The 17,572-nt window shown below is 40.7% G+C and overlaps 1 protein-coding gene across 1 annotated transcript in view; it reads left to right on the top strand.

The window, feature by feature from the left end:
* PPP3CA (protein phosphatase 3, catalytic subunit, alpha isozyme) overlaps positions 1–17,572 on the top strand; it is a 119,639-nt gene that overhangs the window by 795 nt on the left and 101,272 nt on the right. Inside the window, exon 3 of the mRNA XM_010561043.1 lies at positions 2,696–2,896. Within this exon, the coding sequence (XP_010559345.1) occupies positions 2,696–2,896 (201 nt within the window). The remainder of the gene's footprint in view (positions 1–2,695; positions 2,897–17,572) is intronic.

Here is a 17,572-nt window from a genome sequence, read left to right as displayed (position 1 = left end):
AGTTTGCCAATAACACCAAGCTGTGTGTTGCAGTCGACACACTGGAGGGAAGGGATGCCATCCAGAGGGACCTTGACAGGCTTGAGAGGTGGGCCTGTGCGAACCTCATGAAGTTCAACAAGGCCAAGTGCAAGGTCCTGCACATGGGTCGGGGCAATCCCAAGCACAAATACAGGCTGGGTGGAGAATGGATTGAGAGCAGCCCTGAGGAGAAGGACTTGGGGGTGTTGGTTGATGAGAAGCTCAACATCATGTGACAATGTGCATTCACAGCCCAGAAGGCCAACCATATCCTGGGCTGCATCAAAAGAAGCGTGACCAGCAGGTCGAGGGAGGTAATTCTGCCCCTCTACTCCACTCTCGTGAGACCCCACCTGGAGTACTGCATTCAGGTCTGGGGCCCCCAACATATGAAGGACATGGACCTGTTGAATTGAGTCCAGAGGATGGCCATGAAGATGATCAGAGGGCTGGAGCACCTCTCCTGTGAAGACAGGCTGAGAGAGTTGGGGTTGTTCAGCCTGGAGAAGAGAAGGCTCCAGACCTTACAGCAGCCTTCCAGTACCTAAAGGGGGCCTACAAGAAAGCTGGAGAGGGACATTTTACAAGGGCATGTAGTGATAGGACAAGGGCTAATGGCTTTAAACTGAAAGAGGGTAGATTTAGATTAGATGTAAGGAAGAATTTCTTCACTGTGAGGGTGGTGAGGCACTGGAACAGGTTGCCCAGAGAAGGTGTGGATGCCCCCTCCCTGGAAGTGTTCCAGGCCAGGTGGGATGGGGCTTTGAGCAACCTGGTCTAGTGGAAGGTGTCCCTGCCCATGGTGGGGGGGGTCAGAACTGGATGACCTTTAAGGTCCCTTCCAACCCAAAGCATTCTGAGTCTATGTTTCTGTGATACAGTTGCCTTGCTTTTGAGGGTCTGCTGCAGATAGAAGTGAAAGATTGACAAAGCGTATAATCTCATTTTTGCGAGTTTCATGGGATAGACTTAACTGCAGTAGCTGCAAAAAGTGGGGTGGGGTTTTGGTCTTTAACAGCCTACCTCTTATCATAGAAGTACTATTCAAAACATAAACTATAGCAATCTAGGAGTTCTTGTCAATTGAGTGAGATCATCACGGATCTGTGGCAGGGTTTTCCAGAGCTGAGGGCTGTACTTTAACTTCATTGTTGGTTGTAGGTGTCATTGCTTCAGGAGAATCCTGGTGTTGTCAGGGACGTCATAAACTTTCACCTTCTCCTCTTGTCCCACATTGAAGTCTGAGAGCAGTCGGGCTTCAGTGTTTTACAAAGACCTACATTCATTAGTCCCCACCAGACTACTTCAGTGAATGGACTGCTGGAGCTGGGGCAGCAAAAAGGACAAAAAAAGTGGCCCCCCCCCCCCCCCAATTTTCTGAAGATGTTTGTGTTTAAAATATCAGTGGAAAATAACTGCACAAAGTGAAATAGTTTATTATCTGCTCTGTTACTTCTGGTAGTGTAAGTGAAGAGTTCTTGGCTTGGGCTTTAAATGATGTGTGTGATTTGTGGTCTGTTTCTGATGTACACTGGTTGTGAAATGAGAAGAAAATTGAAGCTAACAGATACATTGATCTGCTGCATTAGGGTTTCGTGTCTCATGATGTGGCAGAGCTGCCAGTAAGACACTTGGTGGGAGACAAGACCCTTTGGCAGGGACAGGGTTGCACTGCAGATGCAGCCAGCTGAGACCAGCCCTGCGGCCACCTCTTCTCCCTGCTCAGAGCTCCCAAATAACCTGACCCTCCTGCAGCTGTGGCAGGGATCAGTATAATTACCCTGTGGCTGGAGAGGCAGACGGTGCCTGATGCCACTCCGATTGAACTGCAAGGGAAAAGGGGTTAAGCTGGGATAACGCTCCAGCGTCATCCTGGCAGCTGAGAGCATCACCTCTGAGCCTTCTCGCTCCAGCTGGCTCTAGGAGAGCCAGAGCAGGAGTGTCTGAAGTTTGCTATATGCCTCAGACCTTACGTGATGGCAGTACGCAGCTCGCTAGTCACTGCCATGTTGCTAGGGCAACCCACCGATTTTCCAACATCAGTCTGATACATCCTCTGCCCTGCTTTTGCTGGAGTGCTCTGTTTGGCACTTAGGCATGCTTTGATGGGCTTTGAATCTATCTTGCGTAGCTAACTATTACTTCTGCTGGGAAGATATATTCCATCTCCCTACCCCAAGTCGTTAGAGACAGGTCTGTCTTGGATTTTAGCATTTTAATTGGAGTGTATCTATGCATGTCCATGCACGGAAGTTAAATATTGCACTTGTTTGTACATTTTATGCTCTTAAGGGAAGAGCATTATATCAATGTTCTCTAGTGCTACTAGAGCAGTTTAAGCTTCATTCCCTTTTTTCCCCTGATATTTCCATGCCTTTTGGGGGGCTTGTTTGAACATATCTACCTGTAAATATGGCCTAAATCTTCCTCTCAGTTTTTTATAAGCATTAATTAGTGGTTCTTGCGCACGTGAATAAAGTAGCCCATGGAATACATGCTCTTTAATGGTATCTTTGATAATGTATGTAGAATTTAAACCACAAATTATAAGAAGCAGTAGAAAATTCATGTCAACGCTGTTTTGCAGCAGAGACGTCTTTTGAAATGTGTCATTATCAGTAATAGAGGCTTTGCAGTAAAAAGTGACCAGGTATTTTTGTTTTTTTCCACTCAGCTGTCCCATTTCCTCCAAGTCACCGGCTCACAGCTAAGGAAGTGTTTGATAATGATGGAAAACCTCGTGTGGATATCTTAAAGGCACACCTTATGAAAGAAGGAAGACTGGAAGAGAGTGTTGCTTTGAGAATAATAACTGAGGGAGCTTCAATTCTCCGCCAGGAAAAAAACTTGCTGGACATAGATGCACCAGTCACAGGTTAGTATGGAGTTATGATGAAGGGGATGGCTGCTTGTTTGGGACATGATAAGTAATGCATTAGTGTATGTGGCTTCCTAAGAAGCTGAAAGGCAGCTTAAAGATCATTTGGTCTCTCCCATACTTGATTCTTTCTTTGTCTGCTACCACTAGGATAATGGAGGCCATCAAGCAGCTTGTAAATTAGAGGAAAGGATCACATTTGCTGAGCCCTTTCTGTTCCTAAGGCAGAGAACATTTTTAGTCTTTAAGAGAAGATTAGAAGAACTTTTTTAAACTTGAAAAGTTATCTGGCCTTTTGCACCAGGTATTAATTCCATAATTTTATAGATGTCATTTACCATAGTAGCACTGTTCAGACATAAAGACAGCATTGGGCTCTGAAGGAACAATGGCATCAGAGTAAATGGAAATTTTAATTAAATGCTAAGGAAAATAATGAGTGCAGAAAAAAGGAAAAAAAAAAATTAGCAGAATCCCGGTTTATGTTGCCTGGGGGATTAATGAATTGTGTTGGTTGCAGAACCCATCCTGCCCTTGACTATCAAACGCTACCACCCACTCATTAATCCTCAGGAAATGCCTTATACTCTGAATTTCCTTCTCTAATTGTCTCCTGCCTCCGACTGCATTCTGAATGTATGAATGCATTTGCTTGCTTTAATGTGCCTCCTCCCTTGTTTTGTTGTTGTTATCGGATATGAATGTGTTTTTGGCAAGAAATCAATCTGTGGCATAGAAAGTTAGCTGTGGGGCAAAAGACAACTAATTCCAGCCAGCTTAAACTATGAAACCAAACTATAAAACTTGGTTTAAGAAGGCAGGTCCTTTTATCACTTTCGTTTCTGGAGAGCCCCAAAAAAGTAAAAGAAGTAGGTTCACCTGCTGCAGAAGAAGGGTTACCAGTCTTCGTTATCAGTACTGGCAGCATTCACCAAAACCTACATCGAAGTAGCAAAACCTTCATTTTCAGGAAGCCTTCTTTGAAACTGAAGAGCATAGTGTCTGGACTAGGATGATTCACGACTAATTAAAGCTTGTAATTTTAAAAATGACATCCAAATAGGGGATTGTAGCTTGACCTGGAGAGGTAACGTGTATCATCTTTTATGTAATAATTAGCTTGTCATGCTGCCGTACAATTCTGATGGAAAAGATGTCAATCATGTTGCAGCTTATGGATGAATAAAGGAAATCAGATGAATAAAAGGATTCCCCGAGTAGACCGAGAATAAAGTTCTACAGACATTTTCTTTGACACTTCAGGATAAATGGAAGAAGTCGTAGAGGTGCAATACCATTGTCCATAACTGAGCGGCAGACATGCAGAAATGCTACCTTTCTGTGGATTTTCTCTTTGTTTTTTGAGTGTGATTTTTTTTTTTTGGTAATTGTCGTGGTTTAACCCCAGCCAGCAACTAAGCACCACGCAGCCGCTCACTCACTTCCCCCCCACCCCATGGGATGGGGGAGAGAGTTGGGGGGGAAAAAAGTAAAACTCGTAGCTTGAGATAAGAGCAGTTTAACAGGACAGAAAGGAAGAAACTAAGAATGATAATAATAACACTAATAAAATGACAATAATAATAATAATGGTAAAAGAATTGGAATATACAAGTGATGCACAATGCAATCGCTCACCACTCGCTGACCAATGCCCAGTTAGTCCCTGAGTGGCAATTGCCCCGCCCCCACTCCCCCCAGTTTCTATACTAGACATGACGTCCCGTGGTATGGAATACACCGTTGGCCAGTTTGGGTCAGGTGCCCTGGCTGTGTCCCCTCCCAACTTCTTGTGCCCCTCCAGCTTTCTCACTGGCTGGGCATGAGAAGCTGGAAAATCCTTGGCTTAGTCTAAACACTGCTTAACAACAACTGAAAACATCAGTGTGTTATCAACATTCTTCTCATATCTAACTCAAAAACATAGTACTGTACCAGTTACTAGGAAGACAGTTAACTCTATCCCAGCTGAAACCAGGACATTAATCCATTGGGAGATGTAGACTGTAGGAGGACGGGTCTGGTGTGTTGTGTCCTGACTGATTTCCATAAGTCCATGTTTAATGTTCTCTCTCTCTTTTTTTTAATTTCTCTGTTTAAAAATTATTTCTTAAATGCTTTTGAAGGTATCAGAGTTGTTCTGAATTATATTTTGGAGATTAATCTCCTGAAGGTTACCCCATTGTATAACACTGGTATAATTTAAGTCTTTGATTCTTTTTTCAGTTGAGCCTACATCTTGCTTTGTTCCTGCTTTTGAAATTATTCTCATGCAGCGACTGCGATACTGCAGCATTCTTCAGGGTGGCTGGTAGCTACTCTCTTTTAAGCTAGCGTAGGAAAGCTCAGCTCCTAATGCTTGTTAGCAGGGTAGCTGAGAAGTGCTAATGTTCTGTATGAACAAACATGAAAGCTGGAGTTATGAAAGTGATCATCAAAAGAAGGAAAAAAATAAATTGTGAGGGGGAGGTTGGGAAAGCTTGTGAGGCATGTTGCTGTGGGCCTGACAATTTTCTTTGTATGAGTAGTATGACAGCAGGTGTCTGGATAAAGAGAATACCAATTGACCAATGATGTGGTGGAAGTGCAAGGTATACAGGTAATCGAGAAATAACTTTGGAGTAGAGGGAAGCTTTTTTCAAACATATGAAGAACAAACAAAACCACTGATAGGAGAAGAAAGTAAATTTTAGATTTTAGACATGGCAAGCAGTCTTGTTGAAGAGTGGCAGTCATAAATCATTAATATGGGATCCTTTGTGAGAAATACATTCATCTTTTAGAAACATATCTCTGTAACTGGTTAATGAGACTGTGATCATCAAAAAGAAGAGAGATAGAAGAGCATAACTGTTGAAGTAAGAGCACTGTGGATTAGTACAGTGATATACTTGATAAATGTTAAAGAACACGTAAAGTTTGTTCTTCAAGCCTTGTGCAGCCATCCCTCAATCTGAAATTTCTCTTTTGTTTATTTTAAGGGGTGAGATAATTGTCCTCAGAAAAAATATCAGAGTTCTGTTTATAAGCAAAGTCATGTGAAATAAAGTGGGTACATAGAAGACCTGGATTTGAGGGAGAAGATGATTTGTATAATGGGGGGAGACATGCAAAGACCCTTAATGTGGAATGCACAGTCCATTATTTTGCATTTACGTATAAAACTTACACTGTATCTGTGTTTAGCTGCAAGCACCAATGTGATTGTCATTTAGAGTTAATACATTTTGTTTTCAAATTTGGCAAGGTTATAAGCCTTTTGCAGTATTGCTGATGAATTCATTTGCGATCTTAGCTCAAATTCTGGTTGTTTGCTACATGCATGCATAGTTTGCTACAGTTCTGCCTTACAACCAAGGTGAACTATTCCTGCAGTTATTACACAGGGCTGCTTTTTGCTGGGTGTGAATCTGAACAGAGCCTGAACTAAAAAGAGACTCCAAGTCCTCTGCTGTCAGGACTGTTCGTGCATCTGGGAAGTGTTGAGGCAACTTTGTCTTGACTTGTGAATGTGAGTTGGGAAGGATGGAGAGAATTGGGTCCAAAAAAGTGAGTGTATTGAGGGGAAGGCTGAAAGTAGGGATGACAAGTGGTGATGGGGTGCTCAGGAGACAACAAGGAGGTGGCTGAGACTGGCCACTTGACATGAAGACAAGAAAATGTGTTAGGGGTGCAAAGCTTGGGAGACAATAGCCAAGAGGCTGAGTCAGAGGTTGACAGAAGATGGCTGGGCAGGCAAAGTAGGAAGATGAGCAAGAGACTGACAGGGTGTTTGGACTAGCTGGGCAAGGCACCTGGTCTGGGAGGTGAAGAGGCACATGGTGGAGTGGGCCTGGATGCAGAGTAACAGCTGTGGTAGAATCAGTTACCAGTACAGACCTGCCTCATGTCTGGCAGCAGCAAATGGCTGGCACAAGGGTTGTGGGGTCATCTGGATTTCCAGTGTGGGGAAGTGAGCCAGGCGCCCTGGGCTAGCAGGATGCTTTCCAGTTGCTTGCAGCACCATGGGGAATGTCTATGCCAGCCTTCACCCACCAGGGAATGGGCAGACAGCAAGGGGACAGGGAGTCACCTTCCACAGATGGATTGTTTCTGACAACTTCATCAATACCCTCCTCTTGGAGGCCTGTGGCCTTCGTCTTAAGCTTGTGGGTTTAATGAGGTTGATCTACCACTAGACTACAGCTGTTCAGTGTTCAGAGGAAAGATGTCTCTATGGCAGCCTTAGAATTTCCAGTCCTGTTTTATGTTCATAACAGTATAATGACACATGGAGAAATAGGCTCATTTTTAATTGTTTTTTTTCTAAGAAGGCTAAGGAAGTATCTCTCTGAACCTCCCTGATGGCAATATTTACTGAAGTCACACTCCAAAGAACAGTTGGGAATGCCAGATTTTGAATTGCCTGGGTAGCTTTATGTGGCCGCCTTATATAGGTTCATTACTATACAGAGCAATTCTGGGCAACTGATGTACACTACCCTTTGCATGATGACTAACTACCTGCTTGGTTTTATGGGCCCTCGCTTCCAGATTTAAAACCTGCTGTTCTTGAGTACTGAACACTCTTAACTGCATGCCAAGCATGTGTCCCTTTGACTTCAGTGCATGGGTAACTTTGTGCCTAAGTATATGTGTATACCTCTGTATATTACAGAATTATCTATAAAATGAGAAGTTCTTTGGGTTTTTCAATGTGTTATGTCAGAAAAACAAATTTAGGTAAAGCCTTTGATGGCAATGTTGCCTTGCTTGTCTCCCAGTCTGTAAAATGGACCCTTTAGCTCACTTGTGTTTTGAAGATAGTAATTCACACATGTCTTTCAAAGTGATGAGATACTGCTATACTGAGTGGTGTTGAAAGTATGTGAGCAAGCTGATCGTGCTGTCCTCAGAGTAAGTAAGATTTGTGGAAGTTTCGTAACTAAAGCATATTTCACACAAGTGAAGAGAGCACAACTTGAAAGTTGCTCACTGCATGAGTATGGTTGATTCTGTCGACTGCATGGAAAAGAGCAGAAAGTGACTATATAATTAAGGAATTTGTAGCATAATGCATATGCAAGAGAGGTTGTACTTGAAACCTTAATTCTGTCACATCCTAAATATGAAGTTCTTTTTTTGCCAACATTTGTGGTGTTCACTTTAATTACTAGGTGTGTGATTTATTGACATTCATGAGCCTCAGTTCACTGGTCCTTTTCAAAGCAACCAAACCTGCACTTTTGGAACATGGTAAATTGTTGTTTTCCAACATCTGCAAAAATTACCAGCTACAAGAGGTTAAATAGCGTTATTAATCTGGAGGGGATGGGATTAAAATACAAGAACCCAAAGGTCATATTGCAGAATTTGATTTCAACAGCAAAGTAGCTGATGACAACAGCCAATTCCAGCTTTGAGGCTAGATCTGATTTTGAAGTTGGCCCTGTTTTGAGCAGAGCAGGTTGCACTAGATGATATTCCCACCTTAACTTTTCTGTGATTTGAATTTATACCTCCTTAAATGACATACTTAACTACAGGGTAGACCTAGAACTCTAAGTGGTATATCTATCTAAAATCTATCATTGTGCGTCTTTCTTTGTACCTTTTGGATTATTTTTCTTCAGGATATTGTTAGATTTACAGATACTGAATGAAAATAGCATGATACCTCTTGCACATATGACTGCACAAGTGAATATTTTGTATAATCAGTGCGCACTCCTTTTGGTTAGTCTGCCCATTGTTATTAACAAGAGTTTCCTCTAAGTAAACTAAGAACACAAAACCCTAAATCATATGCATCTTTATAAACCTGTGCTTTTTTGCACATGGTACTTATATATAACGTATGAACATTACCGAGGCAGCTGCCTGTGTATAGATGTTCTCAATTCTGTTTGTGTGGGTGCTACCACCAGCAGTGGCAAAGACAACAGTCGCTGTCCTGGTCATAACAGCCAGGCCATGTGCAGGCACAGAGGGCAGCATCTGTCAGTCCCTCATTTAGAAAAAATGGGAAATAGGTAAAATAAGCATATACGTTTGTTCTAAACATTCACGTGCTTCATTGAGAAAGCCCTGACTTTGTGCTATCCTGTGTTCCAAGCTTTCTGAAATGCCAGGTGTGTGCAGCTTGGTATGTGAAGATAGGAGAGCACGGGATGAAGACAGAATAAAAGCTTACTGTTGCAGCATAGAAAACATCTCACTCTCTGCAGGTCTTTTCCTTGGCCATATTGTTTTCCTCTACTAGTCCTGTTTTTTGCAGCTTGCTCCCTCATTTACGGTCGTGGTAGATGCAAGGAAACCACTGTGCTTGCAGAGCCTTCCTTGCTATTCCCTTTGCATCGCATAATGTAAGGTAGGGTGCGTATCTATTTCCAATAGGTATGTAAGTACTAACCTTGTGCATGCTAAGGGGGAATACACCCACTTGCAGTTTCATTGTAGTGTCTTTGGGTAAAAAATTCCATTGGCTTGGTCGATTCTTGCAGTGGTATGGAAACACAACTTAAATACTTGAATTGCTTGTAAAGTTTGTATTGTAGTGAGCACGCTGAGGGTTTTTGCAATTTGAACTCTACATTGATGGGAGGGGAGAGGTTGTAGGCATCTGGGGATAGCCTCTGTGGGAACAACTGCAGCAGCTCTGGTGACCTTCAGAACCTTTGGTGCATTATAGGCCCATAAAAACTACAGAGGGAAAGCCTTTTCCTGCCAGCCTGTGCCTGTATGATCTTTGAGGCTTCCAGATATTCTGTGGGTACATTATTCCATGGGATGGTAGGGTCTCCTGGGCATGAACATTTCCTCATGTTCCACATGCCTTTTTCCTTTGCCCAATTTCTCTCATTTGGTAGCATAAAGTAATATTAGTAGGTTGCTAGTGCTGTGCAAGTAAACATCAAGAATTTCCAGCTAAAGTGATCAATGCTAAGGCAAGCTAATAAAACTATTTATGCCCACATTGTAGTAAAAAGGCAATAATGTTTAAAATTGCGTTGAACTGTAGCACACATGTAAATGATCTGATATAATTGGAGAGTCAAATTAAAACAGTTCTTTCTGATTTTTACCTTTGAAGCAGTTTAAGATAGAATTCCAGGATGGAAAATAAACAAGATTGCTTATTAGGGGCCTACAAGTAGTGGAAGATCTATCCATATTAGCACAACATTGAAGTTTGTCTGAAATTAACATTTCAGTAAAGGCAATTTTAGTTAAAACTTCTCTATTTCACACTTAAGTAATTTAATTTATACTCTAAACCTAATGTACCGTGATTATTGTTGAGGAAACTATTGAATTTCCAGGGCACTGTTATAGCTAAAATAGTTACTTACATGTCGTGAAAAAACCATTTACATGATCAAATTGTAAAACTTCATCCTAAGTGGCCGGTGTCTTCAGATTCCCAAGTCTAAAAGCTTTAATGCTGGTTTGAAGTCTAGATGCCTGTAGCTTCTGAGGGTAAGTGTTGAACAGAAGAATTATTCTTTTCCCTTCTTTGCCATAATGCATTCATTAAAGTTATCTTTAAAAAGCATCTTGAATATTGTTTGTGATACTAAGAGTAAGTACGTGATGGGGTCTGCCCTCTGAATCAGGGTGTTGGTTACAGTACAACACTTTTTTCTGTATCTCAGCCAAATAGTGGAATCTTTCAGTTGTGAGTAACTTCTTTAGCTGCTTTAACTGTATTGCTAGTCATTCTGAAAACATGCTGGTATTTTGTTCATTCTAGTCTTAAAATGCATGAGAACCCCAAATGTTCCTGATATAACTACATCAGTTTGAGTTTCTATGTTATACTGGTACACCTTCCCTGTCTGGACCAGTGACACCTGAGAACCAGACATATTTCAGCAAATTATTCTCACTCAGAATAAATTGCCTGGAGTTAATTCTCCTTCATTGTAGGAAAATTAACATTGGCTGCAGTGAGGTAAATGTTAGTTTGAAACAAACTTTGACTTGTTTCTTTCTTAATATCCATTCATGATCTTGATTGCATAAATAATATGACATTTCAACAGAACAGGTTGACACCATGGAAGAGGAGGAAGGGGAAAGTATCAGCAGCATCATGTACTCTTGCATCCTTCTTGAAGACAAATGATAGTCCAATTCTTTTTACATGCCTGTATAAGGCAGATGTGTTCTCTGACTTAATAAATGAATTAGACTTTATGAAGAAATATTTGCCATCATTTTTTAAAATGTGCTAGATATACTCTTTTCTCAATGTATACATGAGCGCAGTTTGCTGTTACAACAATTATTTCCCCTTACATATTGCGGTTGAATAAGTCATTAAAATACAGCAAACCTGCATGTTACACTCCTGTTAAAAATAATTTATGATATAAACATACTGTTGAACAGCTAAGGTGAACTTGATTGGGTGCTTTAATTGGATTGCTGATTAAAACTGACACTGGTCCAGCTGTTTTGCGTGCTTTATTAAGAACTCATAATACATCAAATCACTTGTGGCTTAAAAACTGTGACTTCTGAAAGAAGGTGAAGATGTAAGGCTGTATGTATTCAAACTTTTTTTGATCTGTTCCTGCCCTAAATGCTTCTGTCAGTTCCAGATATGGATTGAAATATGCCTGCCTGCACCCCGGTAGAACAAAGTGATTGTGTCTTGTAGCTTAACTGAGCTACTTCAGACATTAGCATCTGATATTTTGGCAGAGCTGATGTTTTCTAGTAGCAGCTGCTTAAATCTATCATTATTGCCAAGGCAGTGGATACTACAGACTGTATTTTTACAACTACCTCACTTGTTCTTATAAATAATCTCTCTATAGTTAACTTGCTCTGGTGCAAAAATCATAGTCAAATAAGCCAAAGTGAAGCCATGGAGTCTAAGATGCCCTTCAGATATGGAGCTTAATTTGATGGTGTGAAATGGACAATCAAATATGTATTGGGCTTCAAGTCAGCACAGAAATTGCATTGATTAAAAAATAACCACCAGCAAAAATACAAAACCAACTGCTTGCAAATACTTAAGTCTTTAGGACTTTGTTCTTACCATCTTTTATTTAGCGTGTGGGTGCTGCTTCATCATGTAAATACTGATGGCACACTATAGCATGTTAGCATTTCTTCTAGGGCTATTCCGAGAAGACATAGTACGTCATAGCAGTGGTGTTTATTGTAGCTTCTCAGAGATTTTTCTGAAACTTGTAAATCAGGTTTTTTATTTGCTCTGCAATTATGTAGTTCGTGGCACAACTTGAGTTAGAACTGGGTAGTTCTTGGTCTTTGACACTTGGATTCTTTTTTGAAAATCACCTTGATGTTTGCACTGTGTAATCCTCATTAGAAAGAAAGAGAAAGTTTGTTCTTGCATTTCATGTTCTCTTAGCTTTGCCTAGTTATTCCTCCTTTTGATTCTGGCCTCAGGTTAATTCAACTCAATCTTCAGTCGTAGTTTATATTGGCAAGGGGTGTGGGAATGCAGTGGGATCATTGCTGAAATCGCAGCCACCCATGTTCCTTCCTCCCCCATTTTGAATGGAGGAGCTACTGAAATGAGTAAGACCTAGAAGGGGGGAGATGGAAATTCCAGCATATGTTTGCCCCCCTCTCCCCCCTCCCCCCCAATCTACCAGTCGTGCACGAACCAGCATACCCCACATTATGTGTGTGTGTGAAATAATAGAGGATCATGATTTATATGTGCATGAGGCTGGAAGGGGGATTGATTCTGTCTTAATCACACTGTACCTGCAACAGCTGTAGAGCATCTGTAGTGTAGAAATCAAGCCGGGAACAGCTATGGGAGAGAAGAAAAGGAACTGGAGTGTGAGTGAGAGGGAAGACTAATAGCAAGACAGAGACAAACAGCTTTTTGTGTCAGCTGATCATTGCCACTTTGGAGGTACCACTACATTCATCCGATCTGGGAATCGCTGTACTGATGTGTCCCCCTGTTGTTTAGAGTCTGGTTGTGCTTTTGGAGCTAACACCACTCACCTCTTGCCTTTATCTGTGCTTTACGTTTGTGTGTCTAACCTTTCACCAAAACCTGACTGTGAAGCACTGGCAAGTGCAAAGGAGATAACTAGCAGGTTCCTTCTTAGGAGATATTATAAACATTACCTGTCATCACTTAGGAAGAGTGTAACTCAGCATTAGAAGTTGGAAATGATGCTTATAGAAGGATGTTATTCTGGGATGGATGGTTCTTCTACTTCTTCCTGCCTTTAGATGCTTTTTCATTAGCATTTTAATTATTCTAAAAAATATTACTGGAGCTGAGACAGATACTTTCTCTATTTGGTGTTCTGTAGTTTATCTAGATAAAACATTTATAGAATAATTTCCAGGTGTATATAATATCCTCTGTGAAGATATTGCCTTTTTAAATGAAAAAAAAACCACCTACAGTTCAAAACGTTTTAATTAGTTTTTAAAAATCTCATATTTTAAAATTGTCTTTAAACTCTATAAAATCTATGCTCTCTAAATAAATGCAACAATTGTGAAGATTAATTGTGCTGAACAGGAGCATGTTTTCAATCTGGAGTTGATTTCGGGAGGCATCACAGGGGATTGTGGCAATAGTGTACGTGATTTGTACTGGTAGTGCGTCAAGCCATAACATTTTCTTCTGATCCAGGAGTCATTATGTGCCTTTTTTAGGGCATCAAATCATAAATGGTGAGTTTAAACTTGTTCCTTGGTGCTGTCTCCAGAATTACTGTATTGGCTTCTGCTTCTCTCTTCTCTTAGGTTTGGGCATCTAAATCTAGTTGAAATTCATGTACTGATACCACTCAGGATGCTAATTACTTCCTGAGAAAATATTCTTGATAAGTGAGGATGATCTTGCTCCTCATCCTCTGATGAAGATTCAGCAAGAATTAAATTTTCAAGAGGAATCTCAGTCGTATACCATTTTGTCGTTCCCTTTCTTTATTGCGTAAATAATCCCTTGAGCTCAGCAGTTGTGTTGAACCTTGTGGATCGCTTGGCTTAAGTCAGTGTTGTTCCTTTTTGTGAGTTTTTCTGAATCTAGCTGTGTCATCATCTTTAAAGCAGGCAACCCAAGGACACAATGGCAATGGATTAAGCTCCAACTTAAGAGCCTGTGGCTAAGAATCAAAACCAGCCTTTTGGTGCTCCACAAAAGGGAAGGTGCTGCGGAGAATCCTTGGAGCTCATTAGGTGTATCAGCATCATTGCTTTCAGATGTTACTTTTGAAAGTTGCCATGTTGAATATTTGACAGTCACTCTTACTCCCCCTTCTTGCTCCAGATCTACCCCTGCAAGATATTCTACCTTTACAAGTGGAAAACATCACAAAAGTATTGCTTCAATCAAAATAGATTGAATTCAGAAATCAAAATGAACTGCTTGTCAAGTTCACTGCAGGAGTTTATCCAGCCAGACCAAAAAAATTTTTTTCTGAATAATCAAGGAGATCAAATTGAGTGAACTGTGTCAGATTTATTCTTTATTAACCTGTACTAATAAAGAATACTTTAAAGCATAATTTTTAATCGATGACCTTAAAAAAACAAAGAAAACAACCCATACCACATTTCAGCTCATCTTTCATGCATGTTCTCATTTGTGTTCAGTGCCCTCTGTACACACAGCCTGAGAGCTGCAGGGTGGCAACATGGGCCGGGGGCATTGCCAGTGGCCATAGAAATCAATTGTGTGACTTCAGCCTTTGACAAAGTGGCAGTGCAAGAACACTGCCATTTTTCTTTCTGCTTGGCTTGCTTTCTGTCATGGGCAATAGTCGGAGTTGTCTGGAGTAATAAATTATGAAAGCTAATGTTTCTTCTTTGTTCCACTTCATTTCCTTTGGCTCTTACTAAACTTTAAGAGGGGAAAAAGCTAGCCTCAGTGCAGATACACAATTAAAAGTAAAGAGAAGTAGACCTAAGAGATGTTTGTGAGATCAGCCTATATACTTAAAACCAGGTTATATTTTTTCCCCAAACAATCTCAAAAACTCCAGTTGAAAGGGTAAAGCTCCTTTGAGGAGAAAATCATCTTTAGATTCTAAACAAATAAGAAAATATGTTGTCTCTGAACTGCAGTTGATTATTAGAGCCTATGACAGGTGATGGCCATTTCACCAAAATTTTACTTGAAATGAGATTAGTGTGGTAAGCCAGTATTGAAATGATGCTAGGTTGCTCTCTAAGTACAATAAAGCAATCATTGTTAAGGATTTGAGGGTGGTTTGTATGCTATACTTGTTATTTTCATGATTGATTGCAGCAGATTAAAAATAGGTTTGTAGTCTACTGATTCTCTTAGAATTACTTGGGGTTTGGGGTTTTTTCATTTGTTTTCTTTTGCTTTTATTAAGGTATCTCCTACTGGAAATAGACTTGCTCATTGTAGTGGAAAAACTTAATTTCCAAACACACATAGAGGTTATTTATAGCCAAACCCACCTCTTAATACAGAGGGTCAGCTTTGACTGTAAGTAAATCCTGTGTAAACCAGTAGTCCCTCCATGGAAATTTAATGGCATTGCACCTAGATTTTATTGTAAAATTAGAGAAGCATTAAGGGGATGTGTGGGGAGAAGACACCAAGCATGGTGTAGAATACTTCTATGGCTCCCTGAATCCTTGTTGAGGGAACAAATGTATCCTCAGTAAACTGATGATTTTAGCAACACAAAATGACTTTCAGATCATTGGCGCCAATCTAGGTGTTCAAAGATGCTTCTGCTTTTTGTAGTATAGAGGCTTGAGTCTTCAGAATACAAAGACTATATCAAATGCAGGATCTCCTTCTGAAGGCCTGAGCTCTTTAAAATGTAACTGGTTGAAGATGCCATCTGGTGGTATGCATTTGGTATGTCTGGCTGCTTCCTGATGTACCTGCTATCAAGGCCATATATTCTTTAATGTGCAAGAGAGAAAGAATAACTATTATGGTAAAACCGGAATGGAAAGGTTTCCAGTTGTTGCTATAGGCACAGGCAAGAAGACTACCACAAGTGTGGGAGAGCAGATGAGCATAAGCAATTAATGCAAGTCAGCCTTTTGTTTTCAAGTCTGATTTTCTTTTTCTAAATAAACATTTGGGAAAAATTTTAGGTTATGTTACTTGGGGAGGCAGGGAAAAATAAACTGGATTTGTGTTGGATTGAGGTGACAATGAAATGATGAAGATCTGCCACCTTGCTTGGAGCGGATTTTTACAGCAGGAGGAAATGCATTTCAATTGTGTAAGCAAAAATTCTAAGTTTTCCCATTAGTTGATCAAACCTTGTTCTTGTGTGTTCTAAAACCTCAAGGGCTGTATTTTATTTTTTTTTTTAATCTGTAAGGATGTCAGGAATAGGAATATCATCTTTCCTAGTTTTTATGTAAAGCTTTTCTTTGAGAAGAGCTTTTAAGGTCTAACATTAATTGAGTGGGTAAAGGTTAAAACTTTGTAGCAATAGCAGTTATTCACTGTGCTATTGAAGCTAAATTACTCTAGCTAGTTTAAACAAAAGCAAAGCATTAGTCTGCCAAAAGACATCTATCTTCTCTTTTGCAGGTTCTTTTTCTCGTATTTCATCACATGCTTTTCCTAGGTATCAGTGACTTATTCTCCAAACTAAAGCACTTTTTTCAGCATAGGGTTTCATTCAGTAATGAAGATAATGTGGGTTTTGGGTTGGTTGGGGGGGGGGGGGGGGGGTTTTTTTGTTTTGTTTTTTTTTTGTTTGTTATGTTCTTCCTACATTAAGCCCTTTCCTCAAAACTACAGAATAATTTAGGTTGGCCGGTACCTTTGGAAGTCACATGGTCCCGCCCCTTGTTCAAAGCAGGGCCAGCTTCAAAGATAGATCAGGGCTAAATTCTGCCACTTCTTTTCTCAATTAATCCATCTTCTTCCTTCCAACTTGTACACATGCCTCCTTCCCTCTTAACACCATGTTTCTGAACAGACCTCCTACTGTTCCAACTGTGTAGTGAGGAGAGGGAGGTTAGCTCCTCACAAAAGCCATCATATTCTTCAGGCATCAGGACTATCCCTCTTAATGTCTGCCCCTATTTTATCAATTATCCACATCGTCTGTTTTGCTCCAAGAACCCCAGTGACTCATCTGAGCTCAGGCTGCGTCATGCTAAGCCTCTGAAACATTTCATTGACTCTTCATCGAAGGAGGACCATATGCAGTTCCTTCCCCCCCCCCTTTTTTTTTTTCACCTTGGTGACTTGATTCTTGAAAAATCTGGCCTTGGAAGAGTTGCTCTCTGAGCACTCAGTTGTTTGTCTTTTCTCAAGTCCAAGTCCTTTCACATGTGCTTCCTGGGGCAGGCAGTGTTGACATTTAAGCTATCATTAAGAGCTATTACTCTGCAGTGCTGGACTGATAATTATTCCCCATTAAGGTTACTGAAGTGTGTGGAGGAGAGCATGGTGTTTTGAGTGCCCGCAGCTGTCTCTTCTGTACCCTCCTTGACCACCTACCCTCTCTGTTTGCCTTTGGACTCACAAAGTATTGCTTATGCAGGACTTTGAAGAAAGGGTAGTAATGAAGAGGATCCATCCACCTGATGTGTCCTTGTCCCACCTGAAACCTAAACCTTGGCCTCAGTGATAGATAATATTTAAAATATGATTTTTGTGTCCTCAGGAGTACCTGGGCACAGAATCTGACTTGCAAAAAATCTGTCTGGTACCTTTATTCTGTTCTG

This window comes from Haliaeetus leucocephalus, unplaced genomic scaffold (genome assembly GCF_000737465.1).
Source record: "Haliaeetus leucocephalus isolate CR32 unplaced genomic scaffold, Haliaeetus_leucocephalus-4.0 Scaffold140, whole genome shotgun sequence".
Classification (NCBI taxonomy): domain Eukaryota; kingdom Metazoa; phylum Chordata; class Aves; order Accipitriformes; family Accipitridae; genus Haliaeetus; species Haliaeetus leucocephalus.
This window is presented reverse-complemented; position numbering and strand designations above follow the sequence as displayed.